Source organism: Pristiophorus japonicus, chromosome 10 (assembly GCF_044704955.1).
Source record: "Pristiophorus japonicus isolate sPriJap1 chromosome 10, sPriJap1.hap1, whole genome shotgun sequence".
NCBI lineage: Eukaryota > Metazoa > Chordata > Chondrichthyes > Pristiophoridae > Pristiophorus > Pristiophorus japonicus.
The window spans coordinates 137,653,905-137,671,754 of NC_091986.1; the positions used below are offsets into that span (position 1 = coordinate 137,653,905).

Here is a 17,850-nt window from a genome sequence, read left to right on the forward strand (position 1 = left end):
CAAATTTGGAGATACTGCATTTAACCCCCTCGTCTAAATCATTAATGTACAATGTAAACAGCTGGGGCCCCAGCACAGAACCTTGCGGCACTCCACTAGTCACTGCCTGCCATTCTGAAAAGTACCCGTTTACTCCTACTCTTTGCTTCCTGTCTGACAACCAGTTCTCAATCCACGTCAGCACACTACCCCCAATCCCATGTGCTTTAACTTTGCACATTAATCTCTTGTGTGGGACCTTGTCGAAAGCCTTCTGAAAGTCCAAATATACCACATCAACTGGTTCTCCCTTGTCCACTTTACTGGAAACATCCTCAAAAAATTCCAGAAGATTTGTCAAGCATGATTTCCCTTTCACAAATCCATGCTGACTTGGACCTATCATGTCACCATTTTCCAGATGCACTGCTATGACATCCTTAATAATTGATTCCATCACTTTACCCACTACTGAGGTCAGGCTGACCGGTCTATAATTCCCTGTTTTCTCTCTCCCTCCTTTTTTAAGGCGATGAAGAAGGCAAATGGCATGCTGGCCTTCAGAGCTAGGGGATTTGAGTATAGGAGCAGGGAGGTCTTGCTGCAGTTGTACAGGGCCTTGGTGAGACCACACCTTGAGTATTGTATGCAGTTTAGGTCTCCTAATCTGAGGAAGGACGTGCTTGCTATTGAGGGAGTGCAGCGAAGGTTCACCAGACTGATTCCCGGGATGGCGGGACTGACATATGAGGAAAGATTGGCTCGGCTAGGCTTATACTCACTGGAATTTAGAAGAATGAGAGTGGACCTCATAGAAACGTATAAAATTCTGACGGGACTGGACAAGTTAGATGCAGGAAGAATGTTCCCGATGTTGGGGTAGTCCAGAACCAGGGGACACAGTCTAAGGAGCGAGATGAGGAGAAACTTTTTCACCCAGGGAGTTGTGAACCTGTGGAATTCTCTGCCACAGAAAGTTGTTCAGTCCAGTTCGTTGGACATATTCAGAAGGGAGTTAGATGTGACCCTTACAGCTAAAGGGATCAGGGGGTATAGAGAGAAGGCTGGGGTGGGGTACTGAGGTTGAATGATCAGCCATGATCATATTGAATGGCGGTCCAGACTCGAAGGGCCGAATGGCCTGCTCCTGCACCTATTTTCTATGTTAGGAGGGAGTTCTAGGATTTTGATCCAGTAACAATAAAGGAACAGTGAATATTTCCAAGTCAGAATGGTATGAGATTTGGAAGGGAACTTGGAGGTGATGGTGTTCCCATGCGCCTGCTGCCCTTGTCTTTCTAAGCGGTAGAGGTTGCGGGCTTGGAAGATGCTGCCGAAGAAGCCTTACCGTAGTCCATCTTGTAGATGGTAAATACTGTAGCCACGATGTTCTGGTGGTGGAGAGAGTGAATGTTTAAGGTGGTGGATGGGGTGTCACTCAAGTGGGCTGCTTTGTCCTGGGTGGCATTGAGCTGCTTGATTGTTGTTGGAGCTGCACTCATCCAGGCAAGTGAAGAGTATTTTATCACACTCCTGATTTGTGTCTTGTAAATTGTAGAACGGTTTTGGGAAGTAAGGAGGTGGGGCACTTGCCACAGAATACCCAGCCTCTGGCCTGCTCTTGTAGCCACAGTATTTATGTGGCTGGTCCAGTTAAGTTTCTGGTCAATGGTGACCCCCAGGATGTTGATGGTGGGGGATTCAGCGATGATAATGCTGTTGAATGTCAAGGGGCAGTGGTTAAACTCTCTTTTGTTGGAGATGGCCGTTGCTTGGGTAGGATAGGCTGTTTTTTTTCTTTGGAACAGAGGAGGCTGAGTGTATAAAATTATGAGGGGCCTAGATAAAGTCCATAGGAAGGACCTGTTTCCCTTAGCAGAGGGGTCAACAACCAGGGGGCATACATTTACAGTAATTGGTAGGAGGTTTAGAGTGGATTTGAAGGGAAATTTCTTCACCCAGACTGATTCATTTTCTAAAGAGTTGCTAATGGAACTGAACACTATGTAATCATCAGCGAACATCCCCACTTCTGACCTTATGGTGAAGGAAAGTTCATTGATGAAGCAACTGATGATGATTGGGCCTAGGTTACTGCCCTTAGGAGCGCCTGCAGCGATGTCCTGGGGCTGAGATGGTTGATCTCCAACAACCACAGCCTTCTTCCTTTGTGCTAGGTATGACTCCAGCTGGTGGAGAGTTTTCCCCTTGATTCCCATTTACTTCAATTTCACTAGGGCACGTTGATGCCACATTCGGTCAAATGCTGCCTTGAAGTCGTAGCAGTCACTCTCGCCTCACCTCTGGAATTTAGTGTTTTTTTTCCATGTTTGGACCAAGACAGTAATTAGGTCTGGAGCCAAATGGTCATAGAATAGAAATTTACAGCACGGAAGGAGGTCTTTTCGGCCCATCATGTCTGCGCCGGCCGACAAAGAGCTATCCAGCCTAAGCCCACTTTCCAGCTTTTGGTCCTTAGCCCAGTAGGTTACGGCACTTCAAGTGCACATCCAAGTACTATTTAAATGTGGTGAGGGTTTTGCCTCTGCCACCCTTTCAGGCAGTCAGTTCCAGACCCCCACCACTCTCTGGGTGAAGAAATTTTCCCTCAAATCCACTCTAAAGCTCCTACAATTATTGTAAATGTATGCCCCCTGGTTGTTGACCCCTCTGCTAAGGGAAATAGATCCTTCCTATGGACTTTATCTAGGTCCCTCATAATTTTATACACTCAGCCTCCTCTGTTCCAAAGAAAAAAAAACAGCCTATCCAATCTTACATCATAGCTAAAATTCTCCAGTCCAGGCAACATCCTCTTAAATCACCTCTGTACCCTCTCTAATGCAATCAATTCTGTCCTGTAATGTGGTGACCAGAACTGCACGCAGTACTCTAGCTGTGGCCTAACTAGTCTTTCATACAGTTAGAGCATAACCTCCCTACTCTTGTATTCTATTCCTCGGCTAATAAAGGCAATTATTCTGTATGCCTTCTTAACCACCTTATCTCCTAGCCTACTACCTTCAGAGATCTGTGGACATGCATTCCAAGGTCTTTGTTCATCTACACTGTTAAGTGTTCTACCATTTAATGTGTATGCCCTTGCCTTGTTAGACCTCCCCAAATGCATTATCTCACACTTTTCCGGATTGAATTCCATTTGCCACTGTTCTGTCCACCTGACCAATTAATTGAAATCTTCCTGCAGTCTACAGCTTTCTTCTTCATTATCAACCACACAGTCGATTTTAGTATCATTTGCAAACTTCTTAATCATAGCCCCTACATTCAAGTCTAAATCATTGATAGATACCACAAAAAGCAAGGGACCTAGTATTGAGCCCTGCAGAACCCCACTGGAAACACCTTCAGTGACAAAAGCACCCATCAACCATTACCGTTTGCTTACTGTCTCTGAGCCAATTTTGGATCCAACTTGTCACTTTGCCCTGGATCCCAAAGGGCTTTTACTTTTGTGACCAGTCTGCCATGTGGGAACTTATCAAAAGCCTTGCTAAAATCCATATACACTACATCAAACAACCCTCCTTGTTACCTCCTCAGAAAATTCAATCAAGTTAGTCAGACACGACCTTCCCTTAACAAATCCATGCTGACTGGCCTTGATTAATCCATGTATTTCTAAATGAAGATATATCCTGTCCCTCAGGATTTTTTCCAATAAGTTTCCAACCACCGAGGTTAGGCTGACTGGCCTGTAATTACTCGGTCTCTCCCTTTCTCCCTTTTTAAACAAAGGTACAATGTTAGCAGTCCACCAGTTCTCTGACACCACTGCTGTAGCCAGAGAGGATTGGAAGATGATGGTCAGAGCCTCTGCTATTTCTTTTTTTGCTTTTCCTAGAAATATAGAAACATATAAAATAGGTGCAGGAGTAGGCCATTCGGCCCTTTGAGCCTGCACCACCATTCAATATGATCATGGCTGACCATGCAACTTCAGTACCCCATTTCTGCTTTCTCTCCATACCCCTTGATCCCTTTAGCCTTATGGGCCACATCTAACTCCCTTTTGAATATATCTAATGAACTGGCCTCAACAACGTTCTGTGGTAGAGAATTCCACAGGTTCACAATTCTCTGAGTGAAGAAGGTTTTCCTCATCTCGGTCCTAAATGGCATACCCATTATCCTTAGACTGTGACCCCTGGTTCTGGACTTCCCCAACATCGGGATCATTCTTCAAACATCTAACCTGTCCAAGTCACCCTGTAGCCTTTTAGCATCCTCCTCACAGCTCACACTGCCACCCAGCTTAGTGTCATCTGTAAACTTGGAGACATTACATTCAATTCCTTCATCTAAATCATTAATGTATATTGTAAATAGCTGGGGTCCCAGCACTAAACCTTGCAGTATCCCACTAGTCAATTCCTGCCATTCTGAAAAGGACCCGTTTATTCCTAATCTTTGCTTCCTGTCTGCCAACCAGTTCTCTATCCACGTCAATACATTACCCCCAATACCATGTGCTTTAATTTTGCACATTAATCTCTTGTATGAGACCTTGTCAAAAGCCTTTATGAATGTCCAAATACACCACATCCACTGGTTCTCCCTTGTCCACTCTACTAGTTACATCCTTAAAAAATTCTAGAAGATTTGTTAAGCATGATTTCACTTTCATAAATCCATGCTGACTTGGACCGATCCTGTACTGCTTTCCAAATGCGCTGCTATTACATCTTTAGTAATTGATTCCAATATTTTCCCCACTACCGATGTCAGGCTAACCAGTCTATAATTCCCTGTTTTCTCTCTCCCTCCTTCTTTTTAAAAAGTGGGATTACATTAGCTACCCTCCAATCCATAGGAACTGATCCAAAGTCTATAGAATGTTGGCAAATGCCCACCAATGCATCCACTATTTCTAGGGCCGCTTCCTTAAGTACTCTGGGATACAGACTGTCAGGCCCTGGGGATTTATAGGCCTTCAATCCCATCAATTTCCTTAACACAATTTCCTGACTAATAAGGATTTCCTTCAGTTGTTCCTTCTTGCTAGACCCTCGGTCCCCTAGTATTTCTGGAAGGTTATTTGTGTCTTCCTTAGTGAAGACAGAACCAAAGTATTTGTTCAATTGATCTGCCATTTCTTTGTTCCCCATTATAAATTCACCAGATTCTGACTGCAAGGGACCTACATTTGTCTTCACTAATCTTTTTCTCTTCACATATCTATAGAGGCTTTTGTAGTCAGTTTTTATGTTCCCTGCAAGCTTACTCTCATACTCTATTTCCCCCCTCCTAATTAAACCCTTTGTCCTCCTCTGCTGAATTCTAAATTTCTCCCAGTCCTCAGGTTTGCTGCTTTTTCTGGCCAATTTATATGTCTCTTCCTTGGATTTAACACTATCCTTAATTTCCCTTGTTAGCCACCGTTGATCCACCTTCCCTGTTTTATTTTGACGCCAGACAGGGATGTACAATTGTTGAAGTTCATCCATGTGATCTTTAAATGTCTGCCATTGCCTATCCATGGCCAACCCTTTAATTATCATTCGCCAGTCTATCCTAGCCAATTCATGTCTCATACCATTGAAGTTACCTAACAGCCTGGGATACATTTCATCCGGGTCTCAGGATATCTCCACTTTCAAAGCTGCTAAACCCCTTTATACTTCCTCTCTCACTGTTTATTTCATCTAATATTTCACACTCTTCCTCCCTGATTGCAAGGTTTGCATCGCCCCTCTCTTGTATGAAAACAGACACAAGGTATTCATAAAGAATCATATCCACATCTTCTGCCTCCACACACACATTACTTTTATGGTCTCTAATAGGCCCTATGCTTTCTTTAGTTATCCTCTTGCTCTTTATGTATTTTTAAAACATCTTTGGGTTTTCCTTGATTTTATTTGAAAATGTTTTACGATCTCTCTTTGCTTTCCTAATTACCTTTTTAATTGCACCCCTGCACTTTCTATACTTTAGAGTTTCTGCAGTATTGAGCCCTCGGTATCTGTCATAAGCCTCCCTTTTTTTTCTTTATCCTACCCTGTACTTTCCTTGACATCCAGGGGGCTCTAGGTTTGTTAGTCCCACCCTTTTTCTTTAAGGGAACATACTTTGCTCTGAACCCTCAGGATCTCCTCCTTGAATGCCTCCCACTGCTCTGACACTGATTTACCTTCGAGTAGCTGTTTCCAGTCCATTTTGGCTAAATCCCATCTCGACTCACCACAATTGGCTTTTCCCCAATTGAGAACTTCTATTCCCAGTCTATCTTTGTCCTTTTCCATAACTACCCTAAATCTAATTGAATTATGATCACTATCACTAAAATGCTCTCCCACTGATACCTCTTCCACCTGGCCAGCTTCATCCCCTAAAACTAAGTCCAGAACTGCCCCTCTCTTGTTGGGCTTGCTACATACTGTCTAAAAAAAGATCTACCAAATGCATTTTAGGAATTCTGCACTCTCTGTATCTTTTACACTAATTTTATTCCAGTTAATATTAGGGTAGTTGAAATTCCCTACAATTACTGCCCTATAGTTTTTGCACTTCTCAGAAACTTGACTACATATTTGCTCTTCTATCTCCCTCTGATTGTTTGGAGGTCGACAGTACACTGCCAGCAGTATTATCACCCCTTTTCTGTTCTTCAATTCAACCCATAAGGCCTCATTTGATGATTCTTCTAACATATATCATCCTTCCTCACAGCTGTAATTGTTTCTTTAATCAATACTGCGACCTCCCCTTCCTTTTTTATCCCCCTCTCTATCCTGTCTGAAAACCCAGTAACTAGGAATGTTGAGCTGCCAACCCACCCTTCTTTCAGCCATGTCTCAGTAATAGCTATAATATCATACTCCCAAGTGTCCATCTGTGTTCTCAGCTCATCAGCCTTATTCCCTATGTAAAGTCCTTACTCTACAGTATGAAACCACACGAGGCACATTCTGGGGACAAGGTCACTCTGTGACCTTAACTCTTTATTCACAGGACTCCAAAGACGATGACCCTTCGTGGGACCTCCCTTTTTATACCTGTGTGATCAGGTAAGGAGTGTCTCCCACAAGTTCACCCCTTGTGGTCAAGGTGTGCATCTAGGTTGAGTGTACATAGTAATACAGTGGTGTTACATTGTGGTTACATACATGACATCACCTCCCCCTCCCCACCCCAAAGTCTTATTGGGATCATAGGTTTAGTCTTTCAGGTAGTATACGCTCCCTCGTGGAGCGTCGCAGTTGGGGCTCTGGTTGTTGGACACTGACGTGAGTGTCTGTCACCTGTGGTGATTACTGTTGTTGCTCATTCACTGGTGGTGTTGTGAACTCCACCTCATAGTCTTCTTCAGGTTCCTCCATGTCGATGCTGAACCTTTTTTTTTTACTTGATCCAGATGCTTGCGGCATATCTGACCATTGTTGAGTTTTACCACGATGACCTTATTCCCCTCTTTCTCAATTACAGTGCCCTCAAACAATTTGGGCCCCATGGCGTGATTGAGGACGAATACAGGATCATTTATTTCCATACATCTCCTCCTCGAATTACGGTCATGGTACTCGTTTTGTGACTTGCGCTTGCCCTCAACTATGTCGGTCAGGACTGGGTGAATGAGGGACAACCGAGTTTTGAGTGTCCGTTTCATTAGTAGCTCTGCGGGCGGGACCCCCATGAGCAAGTGCGGTCGGGATCTATAGGCTAGCAGGAGGCACAATAGACGGCACTGTAGGGAGGGTTCTTGAATCCTGAGCATACCTTGCTTAATGATTTGGACCGCACGTTCCGCCTGGCCATTGGAGGCCGGCTTGAACGGCGCAGTCCTGACGTGGTTGATGCCATTGCCCGACATAAGCTCTCGGAATTCGTAGCTTGCGAAACATGGGCCATTATCACTAACCAGGATATCCGGCAAGCCATGGGTTGCAAAGATCGCACGTAGGCATTCCACGGTGGTGGATGATGTGCATGAATTCAGAATGATGCACTCGATCCATTTCGAGTACGCATCTACCACAATGAGGAACATCGTACCCATGAACGGGACCGCATAGTCAACATGAATGTATGACCATGGCCTGGTGGGCCAGGGCCACGGGCTGAGCGGGGCCTCCCTGGGGGCATTACCTAGCTGGGCACACGTCGTGCACCTGCAAACACAGTGTTCCAGGTCTGAATCAATTCCAGGCCACCAAACGTGTAACCAGGCAATGGCCTTCATCAGCACAATGCCTGGGTGCTAGCTGTGGAGTTCCCTGATGAATGCCTCCTTGCCCTTCTGGGGCATAACTACCCGGCTGCCCCATAGTAGGCAGTCGGCTTCGATGGAGAACTCATCCATCCATCGGTGGAACGGTCTGACCTCCTTAGGGCATGCTCCGTGTGCGGGCGCCCAATCGCCAGTCAGGACACATTTATTAATCAGGGATAGGAGGGGATCTCTGTTTGTCCAGATTTTGATCTGGTGGGCTGTGATGGGGGAGCCTGCACTGTCAAAGGCATCGACAGCCATGACCATCTTAGCGCTTTGCTCCGCTGCCCCCTCAGTGGTGGCCAGTGGAAGCCTGCTGAGCGCGTCAGCGCAATTTTCAGTGCCGGGCCGGTGCCGGATGGAGTAGTCATAAGCAGCCAGCGTGAGAGCCCATCGCTGATGCGTTGGCATTGACAGCCTTGCTGTCTGACAACAGGGATGTTAATGGCTTGTGGTCCGTCTCTAATTCAAACTTCCTACCGAAGAGGTACTGATGCATTTTTGTTACACCATAGACACATGCAAGAGCTTCCTTCTCGACCATCCCATATCCCCGTTCTGCTTGAGAGAGCGACCTAGAGGCATAAGCCACAGGTTGTAGTTGACCCTCAGCATTGCCCTGCTGCAACACGCACCCAACCCCATAGGATGATGCATCATATGTCAGAACCAACTTTTTACAGGGGTCGTACAGGGCCAACAACTTGTTTGAACAAAGTAGGTTTCGTGCCCGATCAAAAGCCCGTTCATGACAGTCCCCCCAAAACCAATCGCAATCTTTACGCAGGAGCACGTGTAGCGGCTCCAACAGCGTACTCAAGTTCAGCAGAAAGTTCCCGAAATAGTTCAACAGTCCCAGGAATGAACGCAACTCCGATGTGTTGCAGGGCCTGGGTGCTCGTCGAATCGCCTCTGTTTTGAATTTGGTGGGCCGAATCCCATCTGCAGCAACCCTACTGCCCAGAAACTCAACCTCAGGAGCTAAAAACACACGTTTAGACTTCTTGAGTCGCAGGCCTACCCATTCCAGTCAGCGTGGCACATCCTCCAGGTTATGGAGGTGTTCCTCTGTGTCTCGATCCATGATGAGGATGTCGTTCTAGAATATGATCGTTCCAGGAATGGATTTAAGCAGGCTTTCCATGTTTCATTGAAAAATCGCGGCCGCTGATCGATTGCCAAACAGGCACCTGTTATAAACGAACAGTCCCTTGTGCGTAGTGATGGTGGTCAGTAGTTTAGATTCGTCGGCCAGTTCCTGGGTCATATAGGCTGAAGTGAGGTCCAACTTGGTGAACAGCTTGCCGCCTGCCAGTGTGGCGAAGAGGTCCTCCGCTCTTGGGAGTGGGTATTGATCTTGTAGGGACACCCGATTGATAGTGGCCTTGTATTCGCCACAGATCCTGACAGAGCCATCCGCTTTTAGGACGGGAATGATGGGGCCCGCCCAGTCGCTGAATTCAACAGGCGAGATGATGCCCTCTCTCAACAGCCGGTCCAATTCGCTCTCGATCTTTTCCCGCATCACATACGGCACCGCTCTGGCTTTGTGGTGCACTGGCCTGGCGTCCGGGGTGATGTGTATCACTACTTTAGTGCTTTTGAAAGTCCCGATGCCAGGTTGGAATAGTGAATCGAATTGTTGTAGGAATAGTGAGCACGAATTTCGCTCCACAGATAACATTGCGTGAACATCCCTCCATTTCCAGTTCATCTCGGCTAACCAGCTCCTCCCCAACAGTGCGGGACCATTGCCCGGGACAATCCAGAGCGGCAACCAATTCACTGATCCATTGTGTGTGACAGCCAACATTGCACTGCCTAGCAGCGGAATGATTTCTTTAGTGTAAGTCCGTAATTGTGTCTCAATACGTGCTAATTTGGGTCTACTGGCTTTAAGTGGCCATAGCTTCTCAATTTGCTGAATGCCCATGAGTGACTGGCTGGCCCCAGTGTCCAGTTCCATGCATACTGGTATACCGTTTAATAAAACCCTCATCATCATTGGTGGCATTTTGGTGTATGAACTGTGAATATTCGCCACATGGACCCACTGAACCTCAGCGTCCATCAATTTGTCCCAAAAGTCATCCTGCCTCAAAGAACCCTCTTCTGGTCCATCCACCTCATATATTAGTCTGGTAGCAGACTTCCTGCACATTCGAGCTTAGTGGAAACTGAGATTGCAATTCCTGCAGACAAACTATTGAAATCTGCAAGATCTAGCTGAGTATTTTCCCCCACACCTCCAGCATGAGTTAAAATTTCTATTGTTGGGAACAAAGGGACTATGGCCAGGCATTCCATGCTGACTGTCCCTTTGACTGCTCTTAAGTACCCTATTGGTGGGTGTCAATGACCCCATCCCGGGCCGCATTGTCCACTGTGATGGCGTGAATGTCCGTTCAGCCTGCCATTGTCTCTGTTGAAGTCCTACTCTGAGGTCTATTGCTGCTTGGGGAGTGTCAGACTGCCCCTGCTTGCGGGACTCTGAGTCACATTGATGATGTTGACTCCCTGATCCATCACCGCGTTAGAGGCAGAATTGCGCGCGTATATTATTTTCGTCTCTTCCTCTCCCGCCATGAAAGTTTGAGCCATCAACGCCGCCGCTTCCAAGGTCAAATCCTTGGTTTCAATTACTTTGCGGAAAATTCCCGCATGACCGATGCCCTCGATAAAGAAGTCCCTTAGTATCTCCCCCCTGCAGGCGTCTGTGGACTTAGAGGCTGGCCAAACGCCGGAAGTCTGCTACGAAGTCCAGTATGCTCTGTCCTTCACGACGTCGGTGGGTGTAGAATCTGTGTCGGGCCATGTGTATGCTACTCGCTGGTTTGAGGTGCTCCCCGATCAATTTGCTGAGTTCTTTAAAGGTTTTCTCCGCCAGCTTTTCGGGTGCTAGTAAATCCTTCATGAGCGCGTAAGTCTTTGGTCCGCAGCTGGTCAAAAGATGAGCCCTTCACTTGTCGGCCACTGCATCCCCCAGCCATTCTTTCGTAACAAAGCTTTGCTGAAGCCTCTCGACAAAATCATCCAAGTCTTCCCCAACACAGTACCATTCCTCTGTGCTACCAGTGGCCATTCTCGTGGGTCACGAATTCCCATTTCTCGTCGCCAATGTAAATTCCTTATTCTACAGTATGAACAACACGAGGCACCTTCTGGGGACAAGGCCACTCTGTGACCTTAACTCTTTATTCACAGGAATCCAAAGACGATGAACCTGCATGGGACCTCCCTTTTTATACCTGTGTGATCAGGTAAGGAGTGTCTCCCATAAGTTCACCCCTTGTGGTCAAGGTGTGCATCTAGGTTGAGTGTATACAGTAATACAGTGGTGTTACATTGTGGTTACATACATGACACCCTATACTCCTTTCATCTGCTCTATCCTTCTATTTCTGTACTCACTAGCATGTGGGAGTAATCAGGAGATTAGGTCCTGGTAGAACCCGAACTGATTATCAGTGAGCAGGTTATTGGTTGAATAAGTGTTGCTTAATTATACTCTCGCTGGGACCTTTCATCGTTTGCTGATGATTGAGAGTAGACTGATGGGATGGTAATTTGCTGAATTGGATTTGTCCTGCTTTTTGATGACAGGACATACCTGGGCAGTTTTCCATTGTTGGGTAGATGCCAATGTTGTAGCTGTACTGGAACAGCTTGGCTAGAGGCACGGCTAATTCTGGAGCACAAGCCGTCAACACGACGGCCGGGATATTTTCAGGGTCCATAGCTTTTCTTGTATCCAGTGTGTTCAGTCATTTCTTCATAGCACATGGAGTGAATAGAATTGGCTGAAGACTGACTTCTGTGATGGTGAGGACCTTGGGAGGAGGCCGATATGGATCATCCACTCAGCATTTGTGGCTGCAGATGGTTTCAAACATCTCAGCCTTATCTTTTGCACTCACGTGCTGGGCTCCGCCATCATTCCAGATGGGAATATTCATGGAGCCTCCTCCTCCCATTAGTTGTTTAATTGTCCACCACCATTCACGACTGGATGTGGCAGTACTGCAGAGCATTGATCTGATCAGTTGGTTGTGGGATCGCTTAGCTCTGTTTATAACATGCTGCTTCCACTTTTTAGCATATATGTAGTCCTGTGTTGTAACTTCCCCAGGTTGGCACCTTATGTTTAGGTACACCAGGTGCTGCTCCTGGCGTGCTCTTCCACACTCTTCATTGAACCAGGGTTGGTCCCCTGGTTTGATGGTAATGGTAGAGTGAGGAATATGCTGAGCCATGAGGTTGAAGATGGTGGAATACAATTCTGTTGATGGCCCACAGCACCAGATTTGAGCTGCTAGATCTTTCCTGAATCTATCCCATTTAGCATGGTGGTAGTGCCACACAACACGATGGAGAGTGTCTTCAGTGTGAAGATGGGACTTCGTCTCCATAAGGACTGTGCGGTGTTTGCTCCTACCAACACTGTCATGAACAGATAGATTGGTGTGGACGAGATCAATTCAATTTTTCCTTCATGTTGGTTCTCTTTTCACTTGCCGAGTCTGGCAGCTATGTCCTTCAGGACTCGGCCAGCTCAGTCTGTAGTGGTGCTACCGAGCCACTCTTGGTGATGGACATTGAAATCGCCCACCCAGAGTATGTTCTGTACCCTCAATGTTTCTTCCAAGTGGTGTTCAACATGGATGAGTACTGATCCATCAGCTGAGGGATAGCGGTAGGTGTAATCAGCAGGAGGTTTCCTTGCCCATGTTTGACCTGATGCCATGGGACTTCAAGGGATCTAGAGTCAATGTTGAGGGCTCCCAGGGCCACTCCCTCCTAATTGTATACCACTGTGCTGCCACCTTTGGTGGGTCTGTCCTGCCAATGGGATGGTGATTGAGGAGTCTGGGATATTGGCTGAAGGGTCTGATTCTGTGAGTATGACTATGTCAGGCTGTTGCTTGACTAGTCTGTGGGGCAGCTCTCCCAATTTAGCATAGGTCCCCAAATGATAGTGAAGAGGATGTTGCAGGGTCAACTGGGCTAGGTGTGCCATTGTCGTGTCCGGTGCCTAGGTTGATGCCGGGTCTTCCATTTGGTTTTATTCTTTTTCTTAGTATTCTTCTTTGTAGCGGTTTGATGCAACTGAGTGGCTTGCTAGGCCTTTTCAGAGGGCAGTTAAGAGTCAACCACATTGCTGTGGGTCTGGAGTCACATGTAGGCCAGACCAGGTAAGGACAGCAGATTTCCTTCCCGAAAGGACATTAGTGAGTTTGTTGAGATATTTTGAAAGGCAATTGTGCAATCGACAACTGATGAACAAACCATTTGACATTTGCACCATTTAAGTGGATTGCTAACTGTGATATATTCTTTACCACATCACAAACACACAGCTTTCACAAGATGGATGTTAACTCAGGAACTTGTCAGGTGACCTGTCACCTGATGCTTTATTCTTGTAAACAGCAATGGCTGCATTACCAGCATTACAGCAGTAGTCCACTCGATGGAACTATATATTACACTTCTCTTTCCTTAATGAAGAAATAATTGTAACAAACAATCATCATACATAACTTGCATGTTTACACATAACAAAAGATATGGACATACTTTGCCATATTTACAAATCAAACTTAATCATTGGTTTTCTGTTTCGAAGAGGATACCTTCACTCTTGAATAGAACCTTCCAAACATGGTGTCGAACTTAGACTCATTCTAGGCTGATCCTGAGGAAAGTTTTCCTCCAAGGGATGCCCTTGATTTCCATTTGAACTCTCTAAAACTTCAGACTGTCTGTCTGCCTGACTCGGACTCAGACTTAAATTCTGACCTTCACTTGGACATGTTTCTAGTACATTTGATGTAGGATATGCTACTGGTACTGTACTTGTAATAAGACTATCTGATGAGTCAGAAATAATCGAATCATTCCAACTTTCAAATCTTTCTACATCTGTAGGTAAAATATGATTAATGTGAACAAATCTAACCTGTCCATGATCAAACATCTTGATCAAATATGTGTGAGGACCACATATCTTCACTACTCTTCCTGGTAACCATTTTGACCATTTATGGTGATGGTTCTTCACTCTCATTCTGAGTTCATTTCACACTTCTCTCTCTTACTCTACCTCTATCATGATTCTCTTTTAGATCCATCATAGTTAATGAACATGGTTCTCTTTACCAACTGGCTTCTACACTCCTTGAATACTGCATCGCATTCTTCTGACCACTTCCAATGGACCTGCTTTTTCAACAGCGCATTCAGTGGATATAATACCGTAGTCAACTTTGGTAGGAACTTCTCATAATAGTTCAAAAGACCCAAAAATGATCAAAGTTCAGTTGCATTCTTGGGAGTGGGAGCATTTCTGATTGCATCTAGCTTTCCCTTGGTTGGATGTAAACCACCTTTGTCTACTCTGTGCCCTAAATACTCCACTGAGTTTTGAAATAACTCCCACTTGTGAGCAGTCACTCGTACTCTGTGCTTCTCTAGCCGTTTGAGCACTTCATTCGATACGTTATTATAGATTTGCCTGTTTGGTGCTGAAACGAGTATGTCATCTAAATAACATACTACCCTTCAATGCCTTGCAAAATCTGGTTCATCACCCCTTGGAAGATGGTGGGGGCGTAAGGCACTCCAAACGATAGCCTATTAAATTGATATAGGCCTAGATCAGTATTTATAGTCAAGCATGACTTGGACTCCTCATCTAGTTCAAGTTGTAAGTAGGCATTTGTAAGATCCAACTTTGAGAAGATCTAACCACCTGTCAGTGTTGTAAACAACTCTTCTACATTTGGCAATGTATTGGGGAGATTACCCTCGAGAACTTGGTTACTTTATAATCACCACACAACCTTACCTTAACACATGACTTAGGTACAACAACAATGGGTGTAGCCCATTACAGAGATCTATCTTAGAGATAATGTTCTCAGTCTCTAGTCTTTTGAGTTCTTGCTCAACTTTCTCCTTGAGTGCATATGGTACGGGACGTGGCTTGTAGTAAACCGATCTAGCGTCCTTCTGTACCCTGACACTCGCCTTGAAGACTTGGAATCAGACTGCCTGTTTCACAGAACACCTTTGGATACTTCCTGATGACATCCTTTGATGCAAATCTCATTTCAACACGAAAAATCTCATTCCAATCCAGCTTCAGTGATCCCAACCAATTTCTTCCTAATAAGGCAGACTTGTCTCCTGCCACTACCAAGCTCTGAAATTGATCCTCGTATTTCACTGGTACGGTGATACGACCTACCACAAAATGTTCTCTCCTAAGTAGCCTCACAGCTCTACCTTGGATTTCTCCAATGGGAAATCGTACAATTTGTTGAGATATAGCTCACGGATGCACCAATGTCGATTTCCATGGGTATCTTGGTTACTGCAACATCTACTTGGATGATACTTTTCGAATCACTGTTAAATACACTTGTGCTCCTGATGACGTGTATCTCTTCATCCTTTTGCTTTTCTTAAAGAAGTCAGTTCAACCACCCTAGGCATAGGATAGGACTGGGGTAGAGGGCAAAATGGAACAAAATAATGCTGAGAGATGGTCAGTTGCATGTACCACTCAGAGCCCGTCTGAGATGAGTCGACAAATCAATGTAACTTTGCTGATAGCAATAGACCCATCGATGATTTTGTAGGAGGATAGCTGCTCTCCAAAACCTGTATAAATTGTGCTTGAAAACTCTTGTATTTCGGAGGTTCCACGACTGGGATTTCGTTTGTTTACTTCCGTGGTCGATATACAGTGAGAGATGGGCAGGTGTCGATTAACTATATCAGATAGTCCACCTTGAACGAGAGAAGTGTCCTTTTTACCCCAACCCAAGTGTGCTTATAATTTACCTTGGATTTTTAGCTGTTCTGCAAACAAAGGACCTCGCCAGTCTCTCTGTTTGGCTAGAATTATCCACCAACAAAAATTTCAGCTAGGGTATCCAGGAATCCTATCCTTCATCGCCAATGTGATATATTCTTTACTACATCACAAACACACAGCCTTGACAAGATGGCTGTTTACTTAGGAACTTGTCAGCTGACTTGTCACCTGATGCTTTATACTTGTAAACAGCAATGGCTGCATTACCAATATTACCACAGTAGTCCACTAGATGGAGCAGTAGTCCACTAGATGGCACTATATATTACACTAATGAAGCTTTAAAGGATAATTATTGCAGGTATGTCATGAATGTTTTATTTTTTTCCATTCCACTAACAAAATTTAATTTTCTGAAATCATATTTTCAATTGTGTTCATTCCTGCAATGTTATTGGCAGTTTATTTCATCAACTACATATTGCATTTTGGATAAATGAGTAGCTCAGTAATCTATAGCATTTGGAGCCTGTCTACAGTAGAACTGGGACAAATGGTTGTGTACCCAATTCAAGAAGTGTCCGTTCCTATTAATATTTCAGTGCTTACAAGACTGTGGCTTCAGGATAAGGTGCATTTAAAAGATACACTTTTAAGGTGCACTTCAAAGATAATTTTCTTCAAAAGTTTCAAGAGGCTACTGAAGATGGTTATTATCTTACCTTTTTTTTTCACTTTTGAGAATCATGAAAATGACCCTGTCATCATTTCTGTCAGTCTGCAAAATAAGGAAACCCAATTGGCTCATCCTAGTTTGTCAATCTAGTTTTCCATTACAGCAACCAACTTCATTAAATATTTCCCAAGGTTTCTTCCTCCACACCATTCCTAAATTTACCATATCCCACTGTGAACCTATATTCCCTTGTCTTTCTGTCACGGTTTACATTGAAGTAGTAGTTCAAAGTAAACCATAACATTGTGTTGTCTTATATATGCACAAATATCATTCATGCACAGTGCAGCAGTGTACATTTAGCCCATAACATTTTAATAATCTTGGTTTAGAAGGAATATATTTATAGATCTAGGCCAAGGAATTCAACAAAACATTACATGGTTGTAAGACATGGTTGTAAATTTCTTTAACTGTATTTTGCTATATAGTGTAGTTAAATTTGTTATACTTAAAATATAAGGTATGGCAGAATCTTTTCTGTTAGAGTTGAAAGTTATATTATCACAAATAATGTTTGAACACCCACCCAGCCTAAAGCTAACTGGATAAGTGTTTGCTGTGTCTTATTATTATTCTCTTGTTCTCTTTAGCCACCTGAGTCTTCACAATAATTCTACTGAGAAAACTTTCATCTGCAAGCAATGTCTCTTCAACTATTCCGACTTTCTCTTGCGATTCTTTGTGTACTTATGGTGACTTTCACATTCCCAGGTAGGTAAAAGAATTTCAACTTCTTTAGGTACTTAATTTGTACAATATCTTGCATTTTATTTTGCACAAAGAATTTTTTTTCAGCAGTTTGAAATACATTTGCGCAGTATATCAGAGGTGTTTTTCATATTTACATATCCCTGCAATAGAAGAAAGCCATCAATGCTGAAATTCTATTTAATAATGTACAAAGTATCTTCAACTCATCATTTTGAGGGCCACACCATTATTTTGGAACAAATATGCATACATTAGTGCTTAGTTAACTGGTATATTTTTTTATCAAATAGAATAAATGAAGGTGTTTGTGAGAACTCAAAGCTCATGGGTTCCAAAGCAATCTTGAAATCCAGCAAATTTTGGCTG

General features: G+C 44.3%; 1 protein-coding gene across 1 annotated transcript in view; it reads left to right on the top strand.

Moving 5' to 3' along the window:
- The window catches only part of LOC139274808 (augurin-like), a 99,143-nt gene that overhangs the window by 37,260 nt on the left and 44,033 nt on the right, over positions 1–17,850 (top strand). Inside the window, exon 2 of the mRNA XM_070891500.1 lies at positions 17,364–17,484. Within this exon, the coding sequence (XP_070747601.1) occupies positions 17,415–17,484 (70 nt within the window). The 5' untranslated portion in view covers positions 17,364–17,414. The remainder of the gene's footprint in view (positions 1–17,363; positions 17,485–17,850) is intronic.